General features: G+C 45.2%; 4 protein-coding genes across 7 annotated transcripts; 2 read left to right on the top strand and 2 right to left on the bottom strand.

Annotated features, from left to right (window-relative positions):
* On the bottom strand, positions 21-3675 carry LOC8072573 (zinc finger CCCH domain-containing protein 40). The gene is made up of 4 exons (XM_002437878.2): positions 3457-3675; positions 2639-2908; positions 2049-2272; positions 21-1177 (listed from the first exon to the last, which is right to left on the bottom strand). The coding sequence occupies exons 1-4, from the start codon at positions 3559-3561 to the stop codon at positions 301-303; spliced, it is 1476 nt and encodes a 491-aa protein (XP_002437923.1). The 5' UTR covers positions 3562-3675; the 3' UTR covers positions 21-300.
* On the top strand, positions 3813-13905 carry LOC8072574 (adenylyltransferase and sulfurtransferase MOCS3-1). 2 transcript variants are annotated; one of them, XM_021449378.1, is made up of 11 exons: positions 3813-4158; positions 4415-4507; positions 5228-5283; positions 10844-10908; positions 11004-11078; positions 11171-11249; positions 11409-11447; positions 11530-11638; positions 12084-12143; positions 13082-13212; positions 13294-13905. In XM_021449378.1, the coding sequence occupies exons 1-11, from the start codon at positions 3858-3860 to the stop codon at positions 13660-13662; spliced, it is 1377 nt and encodes a 458-aa protein (XP_021305053.1). In that variant the 5' UTR covers positions 3813-3857; the 3' UTR covers positions 13663-13905. The 2 variants fall into 2 exon arrangements, with proteins under 2 accessions (XP_021305053.1, XP_002436563.1); XM_002436518.2 differs by having other exon boundaries at positions 3814-4158; positions 12084-12202; positions 13093-13212.
* On the bottom strand, positions 14080-21775 carry LOC8076160 (ALBINO3-like protein 2, chloroplastic). 3 transcript variants are annotated; one of them, XM_021449376.1, is made up of 15 exons: positions 21264-21775; positions 20965-21071; positions 20425-20552; positions 20190-20261; positions 19109-19210; positions 18431-18490; positions 17345-17410; positions 16657-16704; positions 15979-16092; positions 15749-15895; positions 15606-15661; positions 15400-15517; positions 15259-15324; positions 15062-15171; positions 14080-14638 (listed from the first exon to the last, which is right to left on the bottom strand). In XM_021449376.1, the coding sequence occupies exons 1-15, from the start codon at positions 21725-21727 to the stop codon at positions 14500-14502; spliced, it is 1797 nt and encodes a 598-aa protein (XP_021305051.1). In that variant the 5' UTR covers positions 21728-21775; the 3' UTR covers positions 14080-14499. The 3 variants fall into 3 exon arrangements, with proteins under 3 accessions (XP_021305051.1, XP_002437924.2, XP_021305052.1); XM_002437879.2 differs by having other exon boundaries at positions 15997-16092; positions 21264-21774; XM_021449377.1 differs by having other exon boundaries at positions 14282-14638; positions 20965-21090; positions 21264-21560.
* On the top strand, positions 22076-24657 carry LOC8072575. Its single transcript, XM_002436519.2, has 5 exons — positions 22076-22430; positions 22532-22605; positions 22832-22935; positions 23074-23142; positions 23911-24657. The coding sequence occupies exons 1-5, from the start codon at positions 22357-22359 to the stop codon at positions 24172-24174; spliced, it is 585 nt and encodes a 194-aa protein (XP_002436564.1). The 5' UTR covers positions 22076-22356; the 3' UTR covers positions 24175-24657.

Consider the following 25444-nt stretch of genomic DNA (forward strand, 5'->3'; position numbering starts at 1 on the left):
AATAAATCAGCGATCAATACTTTTGAACGAATGTCAGTATCCAAGTCATTTTTACAATTACAACCGAGTCTTTAGGTCAATCTGAAAAAGATGAAGGCTTCGATGGCCTCCACGTGAAACACAGCAGACACAGTAACACATCCAGTATATCTCCCGGTTTTTCAATCTTTGATAAGCAATACAACAAAGTTTTACTGTTAACCACAAATTAAAAAATTACAAAAGCTGGCGACCCACGAGGGTTACATTCTCCTGCCGAGCCATTAGAGCAGTAGCAATATCCAACATCTTGTAAGGACTTCAGTTGTGAATTTGCGGTTGTGGCTGCTGCTGAGCTGGAGGGCCATGAGGCGGCTGCTGTCCTGCACCTGCTTGAGGTGGTTGCTGAGATGAACTAGCCTGTGCCTGTGCTGGTGGTGCTAACATAGGCTGGTAAGGTGGATATTGTGGTGGGTAGGGCATGCGCGGTGGAGGCATGTAGCCACCATACGGTGGGGGAGGTGGATAGTATGGTGGATACTGACCATGGTAGTATGGCGGTGGTGCAGGATAGCCACCCTGTGCTGAGCTGCTTGATGGCTGACCTTGCCCGGCTTGCTGCAGCCCAGGTTTGCCTTCACTGTCCTGTGATTTTACTATAGCACCCATCCTCTGTGGATCCATGGATGGGTACAGAGTCCGCTCCGTTGCTGCTGGTGCTGGAATGTTGAAGTAGTACGATGCTGGTGCAGCCTGTTGCTGTTGGTCCTCCATCCCAGGGGGTTGAGGTTGGTCACTGCTCTGCTGCTGAGATATGACAGCCCTAGGGAGCAGTCCTCCATGGGAAACCTGCCCCTGCCTCCCAGACTCATCCTCCTCAGGCTTTGGAGCCTGAGGCTTGCCCCACATCAGCTTCAGGCGCACACCCTTGATGACTAGCTTGTTAGCAAGCTCCTCTGCAGCCTTCTCTGCGCCTTCTCTTGTAGTATATGTCACAAACGCGATTGCACGTTGAAGTACCATCCTTATGGACTCAATCTCACCATGGGCATAAAATTGATCCCTCAAATCCTGTTCAGTTATTCTGCTATCGAGTCCACCAATGTAGAGGGTCCTTATAGTCTCATCATCTGGCGGTGTCAGGGATGGCATCTCACCTGCCTTGCTCAAAAGTTTCAGTGCAACTGGGTCATTAACTCTGCAGGGAGCAAGAGATAGTCAGAAACCAAGGCAAAGAGAATAGACATGGAAAAATTTGTAAACTGAATAGATACATTCACCTAAAGGTTTTTAATAACGAATGATTCAGTTGAACTCATTAAGTTGACCTAAAAAACATCAATGTTTGGCATATCTAGAGCGCAATCTTGGCTGGGATAAAGGTTTCCAAGATACAGCTACAAGTTCAACATTTCAACCAAGTTAGGATAGTTTCATGACCAAACAGTATCCGGAGACATCTTTTGTCTGTACATCTGTACATGTAAGCCTTTTATCTAAAAAAAACATTTATACATGTAAGCAATACAATTTCTACCCAGATGTGGGTTAACTGTACAGATGTTAATATCAATTGCCACTAACTAGAAAGACTTTTTTTTGTCTTACCACCTTAAAATCAACAACAGCAGCATAGCCTTTTAGTCCCAAGCCAGTAAAAAAAAAAAGACAAGAAACAAAATAGAAGGTAATAAGAATCTTCAAATATGTTGTCTAAAATCCAAGTCATAAAGGAAAAGCATTGCTTAATAGGTTTTTGCTATATGCTCCAGAAAGAACTAGATGGACTACATGAACACAGGAATGGCAACATAGTGTTCTACTGATGCGACACAAAAGTGTTGAATGTAAAGTATCAAATCCTTTAGACACTGCAATGTTGACAAGCAGAGTCAAGAACATAAGGCTATCTGATTCATTATTTCATATGATGAAATTATGAATGCCAGTTTTAAATTGCACATGCCAATCAATAATAGTGATTGCTGAAATGAAGCCTACAATACATACAGAGAACCACAAAAAAAAACACAAGTAAAAATAATGAGTGCATAAGCACAGCAACATACCCATAGTAGCGATCTTTAATGTTCTGCTGAGATAACTCCCCAGTTTCAGGCATCTCATGACGATAAGGGCACTCAGCTCCTCTTGTACATTCACCACGCACAAAGAAACTACAAACATGAGCTCTGTTCCTCTTGTAATATGGTGCTGTCCTCTGAAGCTTCAGAATGGTATCATTTGGACGAGCCTTCCCATAGGAAGAATCATAGTCTATGCCAGCTCTGGCCTACATTTATGAACCATAAACTCTCATTAGGAACAAGTATTATTAGGTCAAATGGAACAAACAAGAATAAGTGCATATAAGCAGAGAATAAGTGCAATTCATTGCAAACATAGCAGATGAAGATAAATTACATCTAAAAAGAAGGCATCTTTTGTTGCTGCCATACTTCAAGTGTATACGGCACTATGATACAGTTTACGATGGCATCATGGAAACAACAGTATTATTATCATGGTATCTTCATTTCAGATTTCAATTGAACAAAACAACCTGAAGAATACACAGTTTGTCTTAGATTTTTGGTAATATGAAAGAAATTAACATTTAACAACAGCAGCAAGATTCAATATTGAAAGAGAAACGTACCCTCCTATCGTGCTCTTCTGCAAAATATTCACGATTGACATCACTCCTTGGAATCGCATCATTAGAATTGATAGCGAGTGCTGTATCCCGGACCTGAACAGGCAGTCCATATTCAAGATCCAGCAGGCAGACCTGGCAGACATTCTTTAGCTTGCAACATGTCTGGCAGATCTCAGTCTTCTTGTACCTTGCATCTCGACCAGGCCGCCACCGGAAGACAGTAAAGGGGCGTGCACAAATTTTGCACTCTTTGTCATATTCAGCTCTTAACTGCAAAGAAAAACAAGAGCCACTAAGCCATAAAATCGTATTTGCATGAAACCCTGAAGCAAATGCAAAATAAGGAGAGATTAATCGAAAAGTTATTCCAATTAATGTGTAACACCTACCTAGTACATTGATGTGTATGGCATATGGCAAAACCAATTTGCTAGCAAACTAATTTACCCTGGTTTTGCTAGCTAGTATAACTGGCTAAAATATATTTCTCATCTTGTTAATTACAGCACATGGCAAAACCACCGTACTGCACTACTGATCTTGCAGAACCATCAACAGTAAGAGCAATATTTTCCCCAGCCTTCCATTTCCTGGCTAAGGAAGGTGAGGTGAGGAGAACCAAACGAACCAAACGGCCCCTAAACACGTGCACAAAATTCTACACCTAAACACAAGCGTGACCTAGGCCCGGATCCCGTCGAGCATAAGAAATCACAAACGAGAACAAAATCAAGCGGACCACCGCCCTGCAAATCGCATAACGACGCCAAAGAGAAGCAAACAAATCATTCAGGTAGGGTTCGGGTTTGATGTGCTACCATCCGGACGTAGGGGTTGTCGCCTAGGCATGACTCGCAGATGATGGGGAAGTCCGACCGCTCCCACCCGTCCGCCTGCGCGTCCCGCAGCAGCCGGTGCGCCATCCCCTCCTCCTCTCCGCCGCCGACGAGATGCTGAGGGAACGGGGCCAAGGGGCTGCGGGCAAACGAGCCGAGACCCCGCGAGTCCCGACCGAATCCGACGGGCAAAACGCGCTATTACCACCTCACCTCTTAACGCAAGTGGTCTCTTACTGGGCCGGCCTTTAGTACACATCTACGTGGGCCGAACTTTTACGTATTTGTTTACGTGGGCCCGCGCGGTTGGTTAATTTCGGCGGCTGCGGCGACTGACGACACAATTTCGGCGGTTGAGGCGACACGGCAGCAGTGGGCGAGGGATGGGCGGCGGCGGCGGCGGCGGTGGCAGGAGGGAGGCGATAGAGCGGGAGCTAAAGAAGCTTCGGGCGGAGCGGGAGGACCTCGACGGCCGGATACGGCTGCTGGAATCGCAGCTCGAGGCGACGCCTGCGGGAGTCAGCGGTGCGGCGGCGGGGATAGGAGTAGAGGATGGTGCGTGCGGCGGGAGTGTCGCGTGCCAGAGCCGCGTGAGTAACGGGTTTAAGCTGGATGGTGGTCTCCCAGCGGATATGGTCTACCGGTATAGCCGCCACCTCCTTCTCCCGGACTTCGGGGTCGAAGGTCAGTTGTTTTGTTTCGTTTCAATCAGCACGGCTTGCCACCTCCAAAGTCTCAGACTTGCTTCCATTAATATGGCTTCCTGGTTGATCCAAGGACTGCCCCCTTCTCTTGTTTACTATACTTAATAACGCTTGCCTCTTCTGCTTCCGATGTGTCATCACAATTCATAATTGCAGTATATTGTTGGGAAAAAAGGTGCAGTGTAGCAACATCGTCCGGCTGATCCTCTGACCCTTTGTCATCTACTATCTGGCAGGCCAGCGGAAGCTGTCACAGTCGTCGATTTTAGTGGTTGGGGCTGGAGGTTTGGGCTCTCCCGTGGCGTTGTATCTAGCAGCTTGCGGTGTCGGTAATTTTCCTCTCTGCTGTTTAGTTTTTTCTTCAGGGAATCAGGAGGCCCACCGCAATACATATTTTAAATTGAAAAGTAAAGAGTTAACCGAAGTGAAGTACAAACAAGCTTAAGAAACAAAGAAACTAAGAAAGTTAACCGAATTAAACTAAGTTTTCTATCCATGTATCGATTAGAGGGAAGTAGTTATGCTTTGCCCTCATGGTGAACAGAGAAAATTCTGATTTAAAGCTCTTGGAAGCCAAAACAGACAGTTGGATTCCTTGGAAAATTAGATCATGTCTTGCCTTATATATGCTCCAGCACATAATGATGATAATTTCCATAAAGAAGGGCATGTTCAGTTGCTGATTGAACTGATCAAGACATTCAAAAGGGTCCAGGTCTGAGCTTGTCTGCACATTAACTAGGTTACAAAAGGCAGAAGCAAACGGACAGAGAATGAACAAATGCTGCAAAGATTCTTCAATCTGATTGTTCCAAAGGACACGGTTATAGCTAGGAAGATCCATGTTTTTTCCTTCTCAACAGCTGCCTCATACTCTGCTGTGAAGTTGTGTTTTATGTTCGTTTCTCAAGGAAGAAATTATATTTCTTTAATGATAAGACAGATTTTACATATCTTATATGTGTAAAGTGAATTTATTGATGGGCTCCAGTTCACTAATTTGTTGTATTCACTAATCTATCATTCCTTACAGCTTGTTATCTTATTAGGTTGCTTGGGCATTGTGGATGGTGATGATGTTGAACTGAATAACCTTCATCGACAGGTGAAATAATTTGGCATGTCTTCTGTCCCTCTTATCTAGCGTCCTCAATATTTTCTTTGGATTATATTTAAACTGTCAAGGGCGTCAAGCCCTACGGTAGCTGGACCTCGGCTACGTAGTTCGTAGCCGCGATCCGTCTTCTCCGGCGAGGTTTTGCCCCTCAGCCGCAGGCTTAGGTTTTTAGAAGAGAAAGGAGATTGTAGATAATAATTCTTGCTTGCTTATATCAAAAGTGTCTACAGATATTTATGTCCCTTTAACTATGCCTCCTTATGCTAAATAGCCTATTTGGGACTAATATAAATTGCAACTTAAAAGGATAACTAAACTTATATAAAAATAACTGGGCCAACAATCAAGGCCCGCCCCTAGCCACCTAATTCGGCCTGGCTGCTGGGCGCGCCTTCTCCTGCTGTTGCAGCGCGCTCAGTGGTCCGCCGGGTGTCTCGGGCCCGCCGCTGACGTGTGTATGTGCGGCCCCACATGACATCTCTCCCCCCCTCAAGATCCAGCTCGTCCTCGAGCTAGAAGGCGGGATACTTCTCGCGAAAATCATCCAAGTCTTCCCATGTCGCTGAAGAAGACGGTTCACCCTGCCAATGAACCAGGACCTGGCGAACTCCCCTGGCGAGATGAACCTGCTCCACCGTGCAGGTACTGGAATAACGGCGCCGTGATGGATGTCGGGCAGAGGCGGTGGAGCTGTTGGAGGCGTGCCCACGAACTTCTTTAGGGTGCTGACATGGAACACGTCGTGGATGCGCACCTGGGCAGGAAGCGCAAGGCGGACAACGACGTCGTTGATGATCTCCACGACCCGATAAGGACCCAGGAAGCGGGCATTCAGCTTGCCCGTTGTAGCCTGGGGTAGCGAGGCCGGCGCACGCTGTCGGAGACGCAGGAGCGCCCAATCGTCCACCTGGTAGACAACCTGTCGATGGTGCTTGTCGTATTGCAGTTTCTGTGCTGCTTGTGCCTGCTCCAGACGGTAACGAACATCAGCGAGGAAAGCCTCGCGTTCCTCCATGTCGCGAGCCACTGCAGCCACTCGCGCCTCACCAGGCTCATAAGAACGGATGGTGGGCGGGTCGCGGCCATACACCACACGAAACGGCGTCTCCCGAAGCGACGACTGGTAGGCCGTGTTGTAGACGTACTCAGCCCAGGGAAGCCACCGGAGCCACTGCCGAGGACGGTCGCCGGTGAAGCAGCGCAGGTACATGACGATGACGCGGTTGGCTGCCTCCGTCTGTCCATCTGACTGGGGGTGGAACGCGGACGTCATGTGCAGCTTGGTCCCCATGAGCCGCATCAACTCACGCCAGAACGCCGACGTGAACACCGGGTCGCGGTCCGACACCGTGGACTGCGGAAGACCATGCAGGCGTACTATGTCGGTGAAGAAAGCCTGTGCCACCGTCTCCGCCGTGTATGGGTGAGCGAGGGCGATGAAGTGGCAGTACTTGCTGAAGCGGTCGATGACAGTGAGGATCACCGACTTCCCCTGGACACGGGGCAGGGCTTCCACGAAATCGAGGCCAATATCTGCCCAGACGACGGTGGGGACCGGTAGCGGCAGTAGAAGTCCTGCCGGAAGTAGGTGTTCGGACTTGTAGCGCTGGCAGGTGACGCACGCCCGTACAAAGTCCTGCACAATCCGTCTCATCTGGGGAAAATGGAAATCCCGACGGAGGCGGTGTAGAGTACGCTGGACCCCTTCGTGACCATCATCATGGACCGCAGCCACGATCTCCTGTACCAGGGGCGAAGACGGAGGAATGTACAGGCGACCATCGTAGAGTACCATGTCGTCCGCCACCGTCCAAGGAGCTGCGCGTGAGCCAGCACAGATGTCGTCGTGGATGGTTACCAGTGCTGGGTCAGTGGCCTGAGCATGCCGTAGACGCGCGATGAAGTCGAAGCGCGGAGCGGAGATCGCCTGGGGGCCAACCACGTTGTCCTCCTCGGTGTCGCGACGGGACAAAGCGTCGGCCACCGTATTAGAAGCCCCGGACTTGTATTCGACGGTGAAGTCGAAGCCGAGGAGCTTGCCAACCCAATGATGCTGAGGGATTGTGGCGAGACGCTGGTCGAGGAGATACTTGAGGCTGTAGTGGTCCGTCTTGACGATGAACCGGCGCCCCCAGAGGTACGGTCGCCAGTGTCGTACAGCGAGTACTAGGCCGATGAGCTCTCGCTCATAGGCCGCGAGTGAGCGATGGCGAGGGGCCACCGGCCTGCTGAAGAAGGCGATCGGGTGTCCCTCCTGGATGAGGACGACCCCAAACCCGTACGTCGATGCGTCGCACTCCATGATGAAGGGCTTGGAGAAGTCCGGCAGGGTTAGCACTGGGGCTGACGTCACGGCCCCCTTGAGGGCACTGAAAGCAGCCTCCGCCTCGGCGCCCCATGCGAACCACTCCTTTTTCAGAAGCGCCGTGAGAGGGGCTGCAATGGCGCCGTAGTTGTGGATGAATTTCCTGTAGTAGCCGGCCAAGCCAAGGAAGCCGCGCACTGCACGTGCCGACCGGGGCTGCGGCCAGTCGTGGATAGCCTGGACCTTGGCGGGATCCATGGCGACGCCGGCGGCGGAGATAACGTGGCCGAGGTAGGCGACAGAGGAGACGCCGAACGAGCACTTGGACCTCTTCACAAAGAGGCGGTGTCGGCGCAGGATGTCCAGGACGACGCGGAGGTGGCGGAGGTGGTCCGCCCAAGTGGTGCTGTAGATCAGGATATCATAAAAAAACAAGTACGAACCGACGGAGGTAAGCGCGCAGCACGTCGTTCATCAGAGCTTGAAACGTTGCCGGGGCGTTGCACAGCCCGAACGGCATCACCAGGAACTCGTAGAGGCCATCGTGAGTGCGGAACGCCGTCTTGTGAACGTCCTCCGGGCGCATCCGCACCTGATGGTATCCCGACTGTAAGTCGAGTTTGGTGAAGAAGCGGGCGCCATGGAGCTCGTCCAGGAGCTCATCGACGACAGGGATGGGAAACGCATCCTTGATGGTGAGGGCGTTGAGGGCGCGGTAGTCGACGCAGAACCGCCATGAGCCGTCGGCCTTCTTGACGAGGAGCACGGGCGAAGAGAAGGCCGAGTCACTGCGGCGAACAATGCCCTGCTGGATCATGGCTGTGCACTGGCGTTCCAGCTCGTCTTTGTGTGCCGCCGGGTATCGGTATGGACGCACCACAACGGGCGCCGAGCCGGGCTTGAGGGTGATGGCGTGGTCGCGGGCACGGGGTGGAGGCATGCCGCTGGGCTCGGTGAAGATGTCGTCGTATGCTGCCAGCAGCCCGTCGAGGAGGGACGCGCTGGAAGCCGTGGCCGCACGCAGACTGGGTGCACCCGTGGACGACACTCCTGCCCAGCAGAATGCGCGGCCCTGGTAGGTGAAGGACAGGGACCGTGCCGCGAAGTCCCACACGATCGGTCCGAGGGTCGCCATCCACTGTGTTCCCAACACGATGTCGTAGCCTGCAAGTGGCATGACAAAAAGGTCGATGGCGAATGTGGTGTTGTCGATGGTGACCGGAGCATGCCGAATGACACCTGGGCATGGAATCTTCTCGCCATTCGCGACCATGGCCGTCATGTGTGCCCGGGGCTGAACGCGGAGGCTGGTGCGTCGCGCAGCCTCCTCGGCGACGAAGTTATGAGTGGAGCCGCTGTCCAGGAGGGCGACAAATGTCGCTGTACCGACCGACACCCGGACCTGCATAGTGTCAGCAAGCGGCACACCTGCGACCGCGTGGAGAGAAAAGACGGGTGCCTCTGTGTCGCCTTCCTCTACCCCGGCATCGGCCCCATCGTCGGTCGTGTCGTCGTCGTCGTCGTCTGGCAAGCTGTCAAGAAGAAACAGTCGCTTGCAAACGCGGTTGTGACCGCGGCCATACCTCTCATCACAATTGTAGCAAAGACCAAGGCGCCGACGTTCCTCCATCTCTGCCTGGGAGAGTCGTTTGACGGTGCGGCCTTCGATCGTGACCTGCGCCTGGGGGGTAGGCCGTGCGCCCACTGGTGCTGGCAGCGCGAGGCGCGGTGGAGGTGCTGGAAGGGCCGGAACGAGCCCCCGGTTGGCGGCCCTCGCTGGCTGAGGGTGCTGGGGTGTGTGCTGCTCCCGCAGCTCGAACTGCCGTGCAAGGCTGATGGCGGCCGCCAAAGTCCCGGGGTTCTGGATGCGCACGTCGATGCTGAGCGGCGGCAGCAGGCCCCCGTTGAAGAGCTGCACCCGCTGCGATTCGTCGAGGCGACCAGCCCTGGCAAGCAACGCCTGGAACCGGTCCTGATACTCAGCAACTGTAGAGGTGCGGCGACACTCCGCAAGTTCAGCCAGGGGTGCTGATCGGAGCGGCGGCCCGTAACGGAGATTGAGGAGCTCCGTGAACCGGCGCCATGACGGGGTACCCTCGTCCGTCGGGACCTGGATATATCACATCTGGGCGCCCTCTTCCAGGTTGTAGGAAGCCATCCAGACTTTCTCCTCTTCCATGATCCGCTGCTGGTGGAAGTAGGACTCGCAACGGTTGATGAAGATCAGCGGATCACTCTTGCCGTCGTAGCGTGGAAAGTCCATCTTCTGGAACCTCGGCGGTCGATCCTGGTGATGCTCGCCGAACTGTGGCTTGTAGCCCGACGTGGAGGAGAGGGCAGTGATTGCTTGCGCCTGAGCCTCCATGGTCTTGGCGGTGGCTTCTGCAGTGGCCTGCAGGGCAGCAACAGCCTTGGCCAGATTAGCCACGGTGGTCTTCAGGTCCTCGGCGTCTCCCATCGGCGATGTGCAGGATGCAGCGGAGGACGGCGTCGGGGAAGCAGGCGCAACGAGGGGTGGCGCGGTGGCTGGTGGAGGAGTCTGGGCGGCAGCTGGTGGTGGGGAGGTGGACTGGGCAGATGAGGATCGCCTAGATCGCGATACCAGGTTGTCAAGGGCGTCAAGCCCTACGGTAGCTGGACCTCGGCTACGTAGTTCATAGCCGCGATCCGTCTTCTCCGGCGAGGTTTTTCCCCTCAGCCGCAGGCTTAGGTTTTAGAAGAGAAAGGAGATTGTAGATAATAATTCTTGCTTGCTTATATCAAAAGTGTCTACAGATATTTATGTCCCTTTAACTATGCCTCCTTATGCTAAATAGCCTATTTGGGACTAATATAAATTGCAACTTAAAAGGATAACTAAACTTATATAAAAATAACTGGGCCAACAATCAAGGCCCGCCCCTAGCCACCTAATTCGGCCTGGCTGCTGGGCGCGCCTTCTCCTGCTGTTGCAGCGCGCTCAGCGGTCCGCCGGATGTCTCGGGCCCGCCGCTGACGTGTGTATGTGCGGCCCCACATGACATAAACACTGAATCATCTGCATGATATATTCTTGTTGTTCTTAGTAACTCAATTAGAAGGGAGATATAAATATGCACTCATAAGCTAGCAAATTTGTAGTGAAGTGAGAGAGTTCCGCTTGATAAAACAAGAACATAACCCATGATCAAAATTGGTTATTTTAACCTGTGGCGGTCATACATATCAATGCTAACCTTGATTTTTGTTCTCAAACTCTCTTAGATAATTCATAAAGAAGCATATGTTGGACAATCAAAAGTGAAGTCAGCAGCTGATGCTTGCCGTGAGTAAGAAACTATCCTTTTGGCAGTTCTCTCTGCATTGATTGCCAACCTAATGTACTCTACTATTTCACTATATCACATATGTTGTCTCAAATCAGGATTAATTCCTCTATCAAGGTAGTAGAGCATCATCATACTCTGAAGCCATGCAATGCTTTGGAGGTTGTTCGGAAGTATCCTTACAATATATGCTGTGACAGATACAGTATTTTTTTTTTCTCAAAGGCAACACTCTTGTTTTCAGCATTAACTAAAACAACCTCAGATATGATATAGTTGTTGATGCAACTGACAACCTTCCTACTAGGTATATGATCAGTGATTGTTGTGTTTTGCTGAGCAAGGTAACTTTTTTTTGTTGCAAGTGATGCACTCTATATTTGATATGGAATTCTTGCTCTGCCATGTTGCCCCATCAATACGATATATAGTGTAATATCTTTTTATTGATCTCATTTATTCATGCATTGATCAATCACTTACATTTGACCTACTTCTTGCAGCCACTTGTATCTGGTGCAGCATTAGGTTTAGAAGGGCAGGTAAGCATCTTTCTTGCCAAAGATATTGCACCCTTTTTACTTCACCTTATATCTTTCATTCATTCATTGTCTTCTCTAACAGTTGACTGTTTATCATCATAATGGAAGTCCATGCTATCGGTGCCTCTTTCCAAGTCCACCACCTGTGGCAGCCTGCCAGAGATGCTCAGACAGTGGTGTTCTTGGGGTTGGTAGGTGACACTGTAGAAGCTCGTCATTAGTACAGTGGGCAAAAACTTAGTTTTTTTTGTCCTGTTTAAAATTCATCAAACTTCTTTGTTTATATGATGTGGACTTCAACCCAAATAGGAAATTTTAAATCATAAGTTAGTGGCTCCAATATTGTGTAATTTTAATATTTTTTATGTCCATATTAATCCTTAATTATTCAGTGGCTACAGGTTTTTTTGGTTCACTCAGTAATGTAATTACTAAAATGGCTTTTTCTTCAGGGTGTTCTTAAATATTGTGGTATTTATTGTGCTTTTACAAGAAATCAGTGTAGACACCTCAGTTAAGTTAGCAATTTGTATAATTAGTTTATATAGTTTGCTGCTATATATGATTGATTCCCTGTTAGTTACTTTATTAGACATAGTTTTGCACTGGTGTACTAACTACTGTTTTGTTTACTAGTTCCGGGAGTGATTGGCTGCTTACAAGCTCTGGAGGCTATAAAGATTGCAACTGGTGTTGGTGAGCCCCTATGTGGAAGAATGCTACTATTTGATGCACTCTCTGCTCGTGTTAGAATTGTATGTGACTTCACTCTGTAAATTTATTATCTTTGGATGCATGATCACAATTTATCCTAATCCCAGCACCATCGTCCATCGGGGGATGGCAATGCTACATCCTCCTATCTAGTTTTAACTTACACCTTGTTTCTAGTATATTATCACAGATTCGAGTCTAATTCAAGAATTACAATAGTGGTTCTAACAAGAAAGTAATCCTTTATAGGATCATTCTTAGCACTAGTGAGAAAAGTGTCTGGTTGTTTGGTGTATGGGTTACAAACCTTTTTCTTCTTAATATAATGATACACAGCTCTCCTGTGTTTGTGAAAAAAAAGAGAGAGAAACTTTGACTCTCTTTTCTTATGGGAACAACCTTTTTCTGCTGTGTTGTATCCTTATATGTGATGGTCACATCTTGATTGTGCCTCATAAAGTTTAGTTTTGTGCTTTTGATCCAATATATAATACCTTCGAGCCATTTAGATTCTGGGAACATAGCTGTTGCTAGCAGGGTTAACTCGCCTGTTTTAATGTTTTCCAGACCTTTGCAGAGAGCTGGTAACTAACGTATTCCCAGCACCAGTAGTTAGTGTTACAAACCTTCTAAAACTTTTAAAAGAATCTAACTGTGAAGTAGACACTGAAGCTTTTGCATGATCTTGATTGGTTTCTTCTCCAAGAACTTACTGTGATTTCCAGTCACCAATGGGATTTGAAACCATGTTTGAGGATTCATCCTATTTTCAGATGGTCTGCCATTAAGTGGATTATGGTCATCAATGTAGTTCTGGTCATCCTGCAAATTATTAACAAACTTTGGTCCTTCAAAGTTGTTTGCATTGCTTGGACGCAAGCGATAGGACTGTCTTAATATAGCTCATTATCATGTCTAAGTATATTTGCAGGTTAAGATTCGTGGAAGCTCTCCAGATTGCACCCATTGTGGCAAAAATTCTGTTTTCACAGAACAAGATTTTCAGAAGTTTGACTATGAGAACTTCACACAATCACCAATGTCTGATAAGGTAATGTGAATGGATGCAGTGCAGATCATATCAAGAATGTATTGAAGTCTGTGTCTTCATCTACTGTTACATTTACTGCAGGCAGCACCAAGTGTGAACTTACTCCCAGAGAGCGCCCGGATCACTTGCAGAGATTACAAAAAACTGGTTGACAATGGTGAACCTCATCTATTGTTGGATGTACGACCCGCACATCACTTCCAAATAGCTTCGATTTCTCCATCTCTGAACATCCCGCTCTCCATGTTGGAAGAGAAGCTGTCTACACTTGAAACCTCACTGAAGGAAACAGGAGAGGCGTCAACCTTGGTTGTCCTGTGTAGAAGAGGCAATGACTCTCAGAGAGCCGTCAAGCTTCTCCATGAGAAGGGATTTGCCTCTGCGAAGGATATCATCGGTGGGCTGCAGGCGTGGGGACAAGATGTTGATCCTCATTTCCCTGTGTACTAGCAAAATGGATGTAACAATTTATCTGGCGCCTATGAGATGTAATGCTCAAGGTCAAACGTTTACATAGGACAGAGCTATGGGGGTGAGTTCAAGATTGGTTCCCACGCGGTTAACTATTGTTCTCGGCTTAAGAACTTGTTTTGTTTGAGTTCCTACCTTGTAACAGTTTAAATGCCGGCAGAGGTACTGCTGTTGCAAAAACGATAACTCTGATACTATTATTTGAGTACTAACTTTACAATACTGTGTACTTGGCCCCCCAAAAAAAAATCGTGGACTTGCATGGCCACGGTATTGTGATGGCTAATGCCATGGATAAAATTAGATTGAGCTACAAAATTACTTTAAAGGCAGCAGTTTAAAATAAGCTTTGATGTTATGATGAGAACTTTATTATCAATCAAACAGCAAAAAAAATGTCCACTACCGTGAGGTCATGTGCATTTTTTTAACAATATCATTATGTCGCTGAAATTTCTGCCGCGTATTGATTTCTTTACAAATTTTGAAATGACTATATTCTACCAAAAAACACAAGTTGGGCATTCAAAGTTACAAGGAAAGTATGTTGGGACTTGGGGCTCAAGCGCACTGGAAGGTGTGAAATTGGACAGATGTGTGTGAGGTAACCGCAGACTTCAAAGGCAGCAGTATGTCCTAGATATTATGACCGTGCAATTGTCACCCTCTGGTTTCATATTTCTTCTATAGCACTAATTGCCCAGGATTTGCTTGTTCGCGTTCCAGAATTTCAATTCCAGACAAACCATGTCTTAGTGTTCAAAAACAAAAGCAGTATGCTATCTCTGTTAATGTGGCTTTTTCAGGTCCACCACATCATTTCTCCTCTGGCTTTGGTTGATCATCCATTCCTTCCTCGCATTCTTTAAGAAGTCTTTCTACAGCAGGATCATAAGCAATAGCCATCCGCAGGTATTTGGCAGCCTCAGAATTCCGGCCTTCTCTAGATAATATACTGCAATAACCAATGTCAGCACGTTTAGCAACTGTCCAGCATTTTAGGAAAACAGAACCACATAAATAAAATCAGCAATGGAGTTGAACCACAATATGTGGCTACATGATGGGCCAAGCAACCATCTAGAATGTAGGTTATTGGTAGCCAAAGCACATACAAGGGAAGAGAGAGAGGGAGCATGCGCTGGGCTAGGGCACACGATAGAGGATGGGGGTTGTCCTGTTGGGTGCCCAAAAATATGGGGTATGGGGGAGAAATATGGGTGCCCAAAAATATGGGGTCTGGAGTAGGGGCCCTGCTGGAGTAATGTTTTTAGCCTGGGCACCCATATTTAGCTATTGGGGCTTGAGTAGGGGCCCTGCTGGAGTTGCTCTTATCGATGGACCATTTGTAACAGAATGAGCTATAAAAGGACTTTACCTTCCCAAAGTAAGCATCCCTTGGAAGTAGCAGGTTTTGTTGATGGGCTTTTTGGGTTCCTTGAGCTCTGCTAATCTCTGCAGGAGTTTGATTGCCGTCTCATTATCCCCCTACATTGGAAACCGAAGTGATGCTTAGGTTGTTCGCTGTCATTCCAAATGTTTTTATAAACTGAGTTCTATGCAGCAGTACTCTACCTGACGCTCGTTTGAAAGACCTGCCCCAAAATATGCAAGCACGAGAAGAGGATCATCTTCTTGAATCTACACAATCGAGAGCATTGAGTCTTACTAAATTACTGTCTCAGATCATGAAAATCATCTGAGGTAACAACAGACCTTTGGTATAGCATGTTCAAAACAAACTGCAGCTTCAGGAAACAATTTATTTGAGAACAGGGTTTGTCCCATTGCAATCAACGCTGTAGACAGATCTGGGTTTCTCTCTACTGCTGTCCTGTGTGCAACATTGATCACCAACTCCCATTGTTTGAAAATGGAAATGGCAGCCAAAATTAATCAGACAAAGCACAACACCAACTTACCTGATCAGTGGAAGCGCTTGATCTCGGCAGCCAGTCCCCAGATAATGTAATGCTTGCTAATGATAAACATATACGTATATGCATCAGAATTCATATATCGAAACAATATTCCAAGACAAAAGAATTTGTGTAAACATTCATACTTCAAGTAGCTCCTCAGGTGAGCTGGACACAGATATATTTCCTTCCAAACTTTCCACTGCAAAATTAGGAGTTGTACTCTCACTGGCAGTTCCCTTATCAGAAGACATCGATTTCATTTGCAAGTCAGCATCTTCTAGCTGTGTCCTCTGTAAATTCATGATAACTTCAGCATCATGATTTAATTGCACATAATGAAAATAACTAGAGCACATAAAGTAGATGGGCATGCCTGCATCATCTCAGGTACCTCAAGAGGTGACTTTTCTGCTCTGTAACCAACGTGGGCTCTAGTATCCGGCAATCCCAACAGCTTGCGGAAAGCATCATTTCTCAAGAACAATTGCTGCGATTTAATCATTTGAAAAAAAATAAATAGAATGTAACATGAAGTACAAAATGCTGACTTCACCGCATTAAGCTTGTTCAAATTAAAATGCATGGAACCTGATCTGCTCAAAGGATAGAAACAGGAAATTACAAACAAAAAGGGGAATTCATAAGCCTTTTTTTCCTGTTGGAGTTTACACAATAGTAATAGAGGTTGGGATGCATCTGTCTGTTCTAAGCAACCTCTTTGGGGTTCTTGACAGCAGTTGCATTATCATACCATCTACTGTGGGCTATTTAGTATCTCCTTCAAGGTGTTCTTAGGATTCATATATTAGCCTTCACTTATTGATTTATTGGAAGAGAAGCATAAAAAGGGTGTTACAGGCCTACAACACATGCCTACCTTGTTGATATTCAAACATGCATTTGATCAATGGCAAACCCAAAAAAAAAGAAATGAGATAAGTCTACCAGGACATGTGATCCATCTTCCCTATTTTGTGGATGAGGTTTACAATTACTTTACCACAAAAATCAAATTAAGATTTAGGCAAACAAGCAAAAATTATGCTCTAACCTGAGCTACAGAAAATAAACCATTTGTAGTCCAGTAGACCAGGCTTCCCTGCCAATCAAAGATTACAAAAACCAGAATTCAGCATCTGAATTGCTATTTGGGTGAAACAAAAGTTGCACACAAGTGTGATACTTCTTCTGCAACCAGTTTGGCTATAATAAACATGTTGGTGTAGCAAAAACATTATTGACTAAACAATTTATTGCAAATTAGTTCACATCATCTCACAATGCATGAGTATCGTCCTTTTAGTTTCAAATCCTAAGAAAAGAAATCAGGTTTTGCCACAGCCCACAGTTCTGCGCAACCTGCTTTCCCCCTCCAGATGCAATATCTTATTCATCCAACTCTGTCTATTTTGCTTGTGAGAACACAAGCAGGAATAAGTGGCGTGTGCCTGTCATTATTGGGATATTAGAAGGATAGTAATGTAATGCGAATGGAACAATGTGTCAAATAGAACTATTGCTGGAAACCATCGCAAATACTAAAGCACCTGCACGGTTATGAAATTCTACAATAATAATTAGGCCAATTTATTTAATTAATTTCTGCCCAGCAAACTTGAGAACTAAATCTGAAATCAACCACACAGCATTTGTTCGTAACCACATAAAAACGAAATGCATGTATCTGATCTGAGGAATCACATATGAAATAAAGCAAAGGGAAAACACAAGTAACTGACCTGAGGAACCACGTATGCAATAAGAAACAAAGGGATAGTCAGGACATCAAGGTATATTCTATAGTACTGCAAACAAGAAAGAAATGTTTTCAGAACAGGACTAGATTTTTACATAAAAGTAGTGAAAATAGAATGCGTCCAAAGCAAACAGTCAACCTGAAATAAATTCACAGGTATCTTAATGGACCTCACTAAAGAGGAAAAAAATCTTAATACCTAATTGCAGACATCAAGGTTGAGAGCAGCCCACCGAACATAATTCATACCTCTAAGAATGGTATTATGCGTATTCATAAGTACCAACCATAGCTACTACTTGGGTATAAATCCGCAGGTCAGTATAGCAACCACATCAATCATACAAATGCAACAACAATGCCATTTGGCAGTGGTGGTACCATTGCAATATAACAACAGAAAGAAAACATGTGGGAGATAGTTGTAATCATAGTTGTTAAACTCTTTTGTTTCAAAAGAAAAAAAAGTTGCTAAAGTCTTGATTCTATCATCCAATTTTACAACTTTACGACCTTAGTTGATTGCGTTGATTCTAGTAAGTAGAATCTACAATTTTCCTATGATTTGTGATCCTACCGTTGGAGTTCCGATCCGATTCAGGTATATGATTTTAACAACCTTTGGTCTTTGGTTGTAATGCTAGTATTATTTACCATCTAAACCTCGCAAGTGTTTCATTGAAGTCCACAGATTGCCACCAAACAAGTAAAAGGAGCAGTTCATCATCATTGGTCCAATAATTTACTCCACATGACACCCTGCTGCTGTCAGGGGCTCAGGATCATGTCCAAAACACTTCATTGCATCAATTGCAGGTACCCACATGATCCAAGTGAGCTAAGAACATCATATGGGCCATAACTCCTAAGGCCAACTGCTCAAGTACACTATACACAATTACACATAATATATATGATTAAAAGACTGATTGATGGTCGTCACCCATGTTCTTTCCTCTTTATTACAAAATCTGAGTAATGGGTTACTTATGCTGATAACTTATAAAGAATTTACGACAGCTAGTCAACTAGTTACATGTATCCCTGTGACTGGTTTTCTGGATCATACCTTAGCCAGCAAGCCAAAAATTCCTGGATGATCCTTGATCTGGGAGCCCTGAAAAGAAATCTGAGACAACAGATGAAGTCAGTCTCAGAGACAGTTTAGAATAAACAAACTCCTAGTAATAGCTTCATAAGGTTACAAACTACAATTGTTGATCAACTGAGTGAAAAATAACATAAAATGTTCTATTTAAACAAAAAGGTTTTATAAGAACATGGCTTAATACATAACACCATGCTGACCCCCGCCCCTCCCCCCAGGTTCTATGTTTGGAAAGATCTTTTGAATATCAACACACTTCCATCTATATAAGACTGAAAAAAGATAATCACAGACCAAAATCACCAGTTCACACCAACCTATAATCCGTCCAACACAAGTTCAACTGCACTAGTTTAATCTAAGCTCATAATAGGCCCTCAATGTTGTCATCGCTTGTACACCAGCTTGCTTGCATGATTCTTAACCAAATGCTGTATGTGAAATTCAAATTAATAATCACACAGCGAGAACCAACTAGAAGGAAATTAACCCAGCTATGAATTTTTAACTTGTTATACTTTCTGTGTGTTGGCCTGGTAGGCTGGTACTAGAGACTAGACTTACAAAGCAAAAGGAAACACATTGGAAAGGGAGAATAGTAGACAAAACCATTCAAAACAGAAATTGGCAAGAGAGTACCTGAACATTTAGGTAATGCAGACCAGCAACTAAGATAGGAAAGGTGGGACCTAAAGTGCCATGTGGAAACTCAGTCAAGTTATGGAACCACAGAATCCCACCCTGTTTAGTAGTACAGAAATAAACAATATAGGAAGTTAATATAGATTAAATGAAAATGAGTTGACCATGCAGCGTAATAGGATGAATATAATCCTTGCAAAATATATATATATATGCTTCACAAACAGGATACACTTGCCATTAGACAATGTATATCTGGGAAATAAATGGTAACTATAGTACTACACTACTATCAATACTAGCATATAGCTTGATATGTTTTTGGCTTTTTGGCACATCAAGTACTGTACCAGTTTTCAACTCAATACAACTTATTTGTTGAGTATCTAACATGGCATCCAAGCTTTATGGTATTAAACCCCATCCAGTCCATATTCACTACCCTGATGTTGGCAACTTTGGGTGACTACCTTCAGCCGAATCCAGCCCGCAACCTCTTCAACCACCTCACCATGCCCCTGGATATAGATTCCCTTTCACCTAACAACCACAATTATCAAGAGCTCCGAATCTTCAAAAGAACTAATGCAACCTCCAGACTTGCAACTTAACAGTATGCTAAGCAAGATATCTCTAGTAGCTCAATTGGCACATTAGTTCCTTAAAACACCTGGGAGCACATGGTATCAATAATGTAATTCAGTAGTTCACAAATTGGCATATTTTTCTTTCTTCTCATAGCTAGGTAAAGTACAAGTGCATTAATGCAATTGGCCAATAGCGACATAGCAATTCTAGGATTGAATATGGAGTATAAACGTTCTGTTATAGTTTCAATAAGTTTCATCCTAACTGTAATTAACAAATTGAACTTTTTGCGTAAACAGTTAATTTAAACGATACAACAAAGAATATAGAACATGAATACATATAAAATGGAAACAGTATCAACAACAACTATGGCTGCTAACATTGTGGCCTTGACTCCTTAAGACATCATATCATACTCTCCTCACGAAATATGGGACTAGTACAAGGAAGGAATAGAGAAAAAAGTACAGAGATACCTTGAACATACATTATCAAATCCAGGGTGATTATTCAAGCACATGCTCCGTATACTCATCATCCAAAGAATAAAGCAAGGGAACTGCGACGAAATACAGAGGGCAGAAGAGATGAGAACATAATTAGGAACAACAAAATGTACATTGCAAAATTAACTGACAGCATCATAAGATCTGTAACTAATAATATTAAACTATGTGAAGGGCAGAAGCCAAAAGATCTTATCACAATATTTATATCATTACCTGTACCGAAAAATAGGCAAAATTCCAAAGAAATGAGGGACAACCAAGCTCCTTCTTTTTCTTCTGGAACAAAGCATACTCTTCACGGAAGTTATTTCCAGGCTGAGGAGTGGGTAATGAAGTGGACACTTCAAAAAAAAAAGATATAGGATAGTCCAATCAGACATGGAAAATGCACAATCTATTAAAGCAAATGTCACAGATGTATCTTTGAAATCAGGCTCCCATAACATAAGCATTTTGAGTCAAACAATATACTAAGGCAGTAGTTCGTTATCATACTATTACATCAGGAGGGGGTATTGGTCGTTTTGTTTGTTTGAATCAAGGCACAGGGGTACTGATCGTTAATTGTCACTGGATGCTAAACATATTAAATTACATACACTAAACCGTTGGGAATTTAGAATACACTTCTGCTCAACTTCTGTAAGATGCATAAAGACATCGATCGATCTGTTTTACAGGTATCTGATAGCCGATAAGTTGCTGCATCACCATAAAATTTACGAAGCTTGCAGAGCAGGCAGTACAACTTACATCTTCGGAATACTTCACCAATTTTAGCAGTCTTCTGAAGCTGCACTATGAGGGCAGGAAGTATCAACAGTCTCATGGCCACAGTAGAAAAGGAGATTGTCATCCACCTGTGGTGAACATCAACAACTAAACTACACTCATTGGCTCAATGACAGGGGACATTCATAATAACATACGCAAAAGTACGAGCGAATACGATATTCAAAGCAAAAGCATACCCTCAAATTGGCACGAGAGAGCGTGTTGCAAAAAATAAAGGGAAATGGAAAGTTTTTTTTCCGCAGTAATAAGAGGCTAACCACGGCAGTCCGGTGAGGCTATGGAACCCGTCCATGAGGTCCAAAATTGTGCTAACAGCCAATTCCGACACTCCCCCAACGCCGTCGGCCGTGGCGCCGGCGGCACCTCCCACGGCATCCGCCGCAGCACCCGCTCCGCTGGCGACCCCTTCCCCGTCATCAACGATTGTCACGCCATCCAAGTACACGCTTTCCTTCTCGGTGTATACATCCTCTCCGGGAGCGTCCGCGGCAGCGGTGACGGGACTGGAACCAGACCCGGACCCGGAGCGGGAGTACCACGAGAAGCTTCGCGAATGGAAAGCAAAAGGAGGGAGCTCACGAGGGGGCAACGGGAGCGCGGGGATAGGAAGTGGGTGGTGGCAGCACGGGCTCTGGGAAGCAGCAGAGAGGTGAGCAACGGCGGCGGCGAGAGGCGGCGGGAGGAGCCGGCGGCGGCCGATGAGGCGAACCGCAAGCGCCATGGCGTTCGTCACGTGGATGCAAAGGGACAAGGTCTAAACCCTTGACACGTGCAAGCTCCTAGCTGTTCGATCGGTATCAGACGGCTCAGATCGACTAAAACCAGTAATTTGTCGGAAAGGACCTCTAATTTCCTCTCTAATTGCCGTTAAGGCATGCGCTTCTTCCCCCTCCCTGCTCACTTCCAATGGAATCTGGCCCAGGAAAGTTTTACTAGTAGTCAGCATTTTCGATCTTTTAGCCCATCAAAAAATCTGGCCCAAAAAAGTTTTACTAGTAGTCAGCATTTTCGATCTTTTAGCCCATAAAAAAATCTGGCCCAAGAAAGAACTGAAAGAAGCCACATCCCCGTCCCGAGCCCCCAAGGCCGCGAGTCTGCAACACGGCGCCCCTGCGGACGAGCGCCGCCGTCCCCGAGCACGGAGGTCGAGCTGCCCAGGCGCGGAGCGCCAGCACCCCGCCGGCCGGCCGCCCACCCACCGCCCCGCCTGGCTGCCTGGGCCTGGCGCTAGTCGCCGTTGCCGAGCCTGTGCGGCACGGCCGTTGGTGCGCCGAGCAGCGCGGGACCCGCCGCGGCGCGAGTCCACGGCAGTGCGGGAGCTGATCCTGCGGTCTAGGCGGAGTCGGTGAGATGGTGATGGTGTCAGGCGGTGGGGGGAACGCGTGGGCGAAGGAGATGACCGTCCGCCGCAGGATAGCCAGCATGTGCGCTCCACACCCTGAAGCAATCTCTCTCTTCTCTGTAAGAAAAGGGTTCTTTTCTATCAAGCTGCTAACTACCATTATCTGTATGGATTTGGGTTCAGATTCAATAAGACGCAGGAACACTTCCCTAGTCTGAAGGACTACAACGATTATCTGGAAGAAGTTGAGGATATGAGTGAGTTGTTTCACCTGTTTGTTTGTTAGGGAGTGGCTCCTTTTTGGAGAAGCCATAATTTGTGGCTTCGTCAAAACGGCTCTGGCTCCTCCAGAAAAACGTTTGGTAGGGCTCCTCTGATGGAGCCGGAGCCGGAGAGAAGCCCTGCCAAACAGGCCCTATAATTTATTAGTCTTGAATTATACCAATTGGGAAAAGCTTAGCAGGTTTGATTTTTCTTTTCAAGCTTTCAACCTGATCGAAGGGATAGATGTCGAGGTGATTGAAGCAAAAATTGCAAGATACCAACAGGAAAATGTGGAGCAGATATACTTGTCCAGAGCTAAAAGGGTGTGTTTGTCATGATCCCTGATGTAGTCTTATGGAGTACCGAAATTCCTGTTGAAATGTTTTACTCTAACTTTTGATATAATTCATATATCCGATTGAGAAAGATTTATCTTTTATGTATAATGTGTTCCTTTATAGGCGGAAGATCTTGCAGCAGCACTTAAAGCAAGCAGGATGAACCCTATAAAGGCCGAGGTCAATGATACGGTCAGTAGATATTTTTCAAGATATATGTTTTCTTCATAAAAAATTATGAAGGTTATAAAATATGGGTTTTCTTCAACTTAGAGATCTGATAGTCTCATAGCTGGTTGTGTAATACATGAGCAATTGCATCATGCTGGTGTCACTGGTAAACTGCTTGCATGGGAAATATTTGGCACCACCATGTAGTAGGTCAACCAGGCAAACTTCTAGTAAACATCATGAGAATATGGTAGTGATGAAATACTAAATGATGAAGTGACAGTTTTCAGATTTATCACCTTGACGTCTTATCAACATGTTCTATTGGTAATTGTGATCATAATCACAGTATTGGCTGCATGTTTTGCACTAGAAAAAAAATGACCTATGCAGGAGTGGTGATTTGGTGATCAAATGGGCAAATCTTTTAGCAAGTTAAATCCTTTGCCAGCATGTTTCACCTTCATTATGCATTTTGTTACCGGTATATATATATTCACATAGATTTCCTACATCTTTAGATATTGCCCTACCCGACCAACATGACCACAAATGAAATTTAGTAAAGGCATGCTATTATCATCTTCACTTTGTATCCTTATATAATTATGTTAAGTGTTTCATCTAGTTTGACTCACACATATCTCGCATAAAGAACTGCGAAGTTCCTTTTCCTTTCATTATGTTTCTCTATACTGTACTGCTTTACTTTGATATTGTTTTCTGATGCGTTGATGTCGTGTTCTTGGTATAAATGCGAACACTTGGTGCTCCTGCAATCTGTAACAGGCTGCTGGGAGTTCTCAGGGTATTAGTGGTGGGGCAGGAGTTCAGGGCCAGTATGCACCTGCCGCTGTTCTTGGGGGAGTGGCTCAGCCTCGCCCCACAGGTATGGCTCCCCAACTAATGGGCAGTCGGTCAGATCCTCTTCAAGGAGATGACGAGGAGACCAGGAGACTACGTGCAGAGCGAGTAGCACGAGCTGGTGGATGGACTGCTGAATTGAGTAAGAGAAGAGCACTGGAGGAGGCGTTTAGCGCCATATTCATCTAGGACTGATCAAAAGGCAACACATGGCCTGGAGGAAAGCCAGTATATTTAAAATGGCCGTCAAACAACTGCGCAACATTGGATGGTCTATACCGCGATACCTTTTGGGACATGGAATTCTCACAGATTTTAGTGAAGTACTACCTATTAGCGCCAAGTGAGCGTGCGGTCGCAAAAGCATCCTTTGTGTGCAAGCTAGAAAATGCACATTGTTGTGTACCTTGTTCGTCTCAGGTCATCTTGACAGTCAAGACTTGTGACAGTTCTTTTGTATAAGGACATGATACACTTTACGAGCCTCGCTTCTCAGACGTACCACCCTCTGTCCTAAATTATAGGTCATTTTGGGTTTTCTTGGTGCATAGCTTTTGTTATATACCTAGATATACAATATGTCTAATACATAATAAAGATTGTGTACCTAGAAAAGTCAAAACGACTTAGAGATTAAGACAGGGGGAGGGGTTAAAAGAAATTGTCCCATGATATTTGTTTTTGTGAGAATTTTTTTTTGAATTCAGATATTCAATCTACTGCGAGTCTGTGACTCATTGACCTCTTCTAACTGTGCCTGATTCAGACAACTAAATGTATCCTTCACTCTTAAAGTTATAGGAAAAAGTCTACATAACCCCCTCAACTATCTAGTATAGTCTACTTTACCCCCTGAACTATAAAACTGGATATTCTATCCACTAAATCTTTTAAAACTGGTCAAATAACCCTCTCGAGTGGATTTTGGAGGGTGGTTTTGTTTTTTTTATTTTCGCCAAATCTTTAAAAAATCATAACAAAGCATAGAAAATCATAAAATAAAAATTCTAATTTTGTTAGACTCTAGATGAATAGGTTGAACATATAATATAGTATATTTCAATACAAAGTTTTTGTTGTAACTTTAAATCTATGTTTTCTGTAATTAATTAGAATAATTTATATATGTGGTTTCTATAGTCCAATTATGGTAAAATTTTTATGATGGGCTCGTTATTGTATGCTTAAACTATGGTAAAAATTTTATATTATTAAATTACGTATAATTTAGTTATAGATAAAGCATAGCTTTAACAAGAATAAAGCTAAATAAATCTATAACTAAGTTATACATGATCCAATGGGTATGAAATTTTTACTATACTTCAACCAAACGATAATTAGCTCACCACAAAAATTTCACCATAATTGGACCATAGAAACTGCATATATGAATTATTCTAATTAATTATAGAAAAACATAGATATGAAGTTATAACAAAAACTTTGTACTAAAGCA

This window comes from Sorghum bicolor, chromosome 10 (assembly GCF_000003195.3).
Source record: "Sorghum bicolor cultivar BTx623 chromosome 10, Sorghum_bicolor_NCBIv3, whole genome shotgun sequence".
Classification (NCBI taxonomy): Eukaryota; Viridiplantae; Streptophyta; class Magnoliopsida; order Poales; family Poaceae; genus Sorghum; species Sorghum bicolor.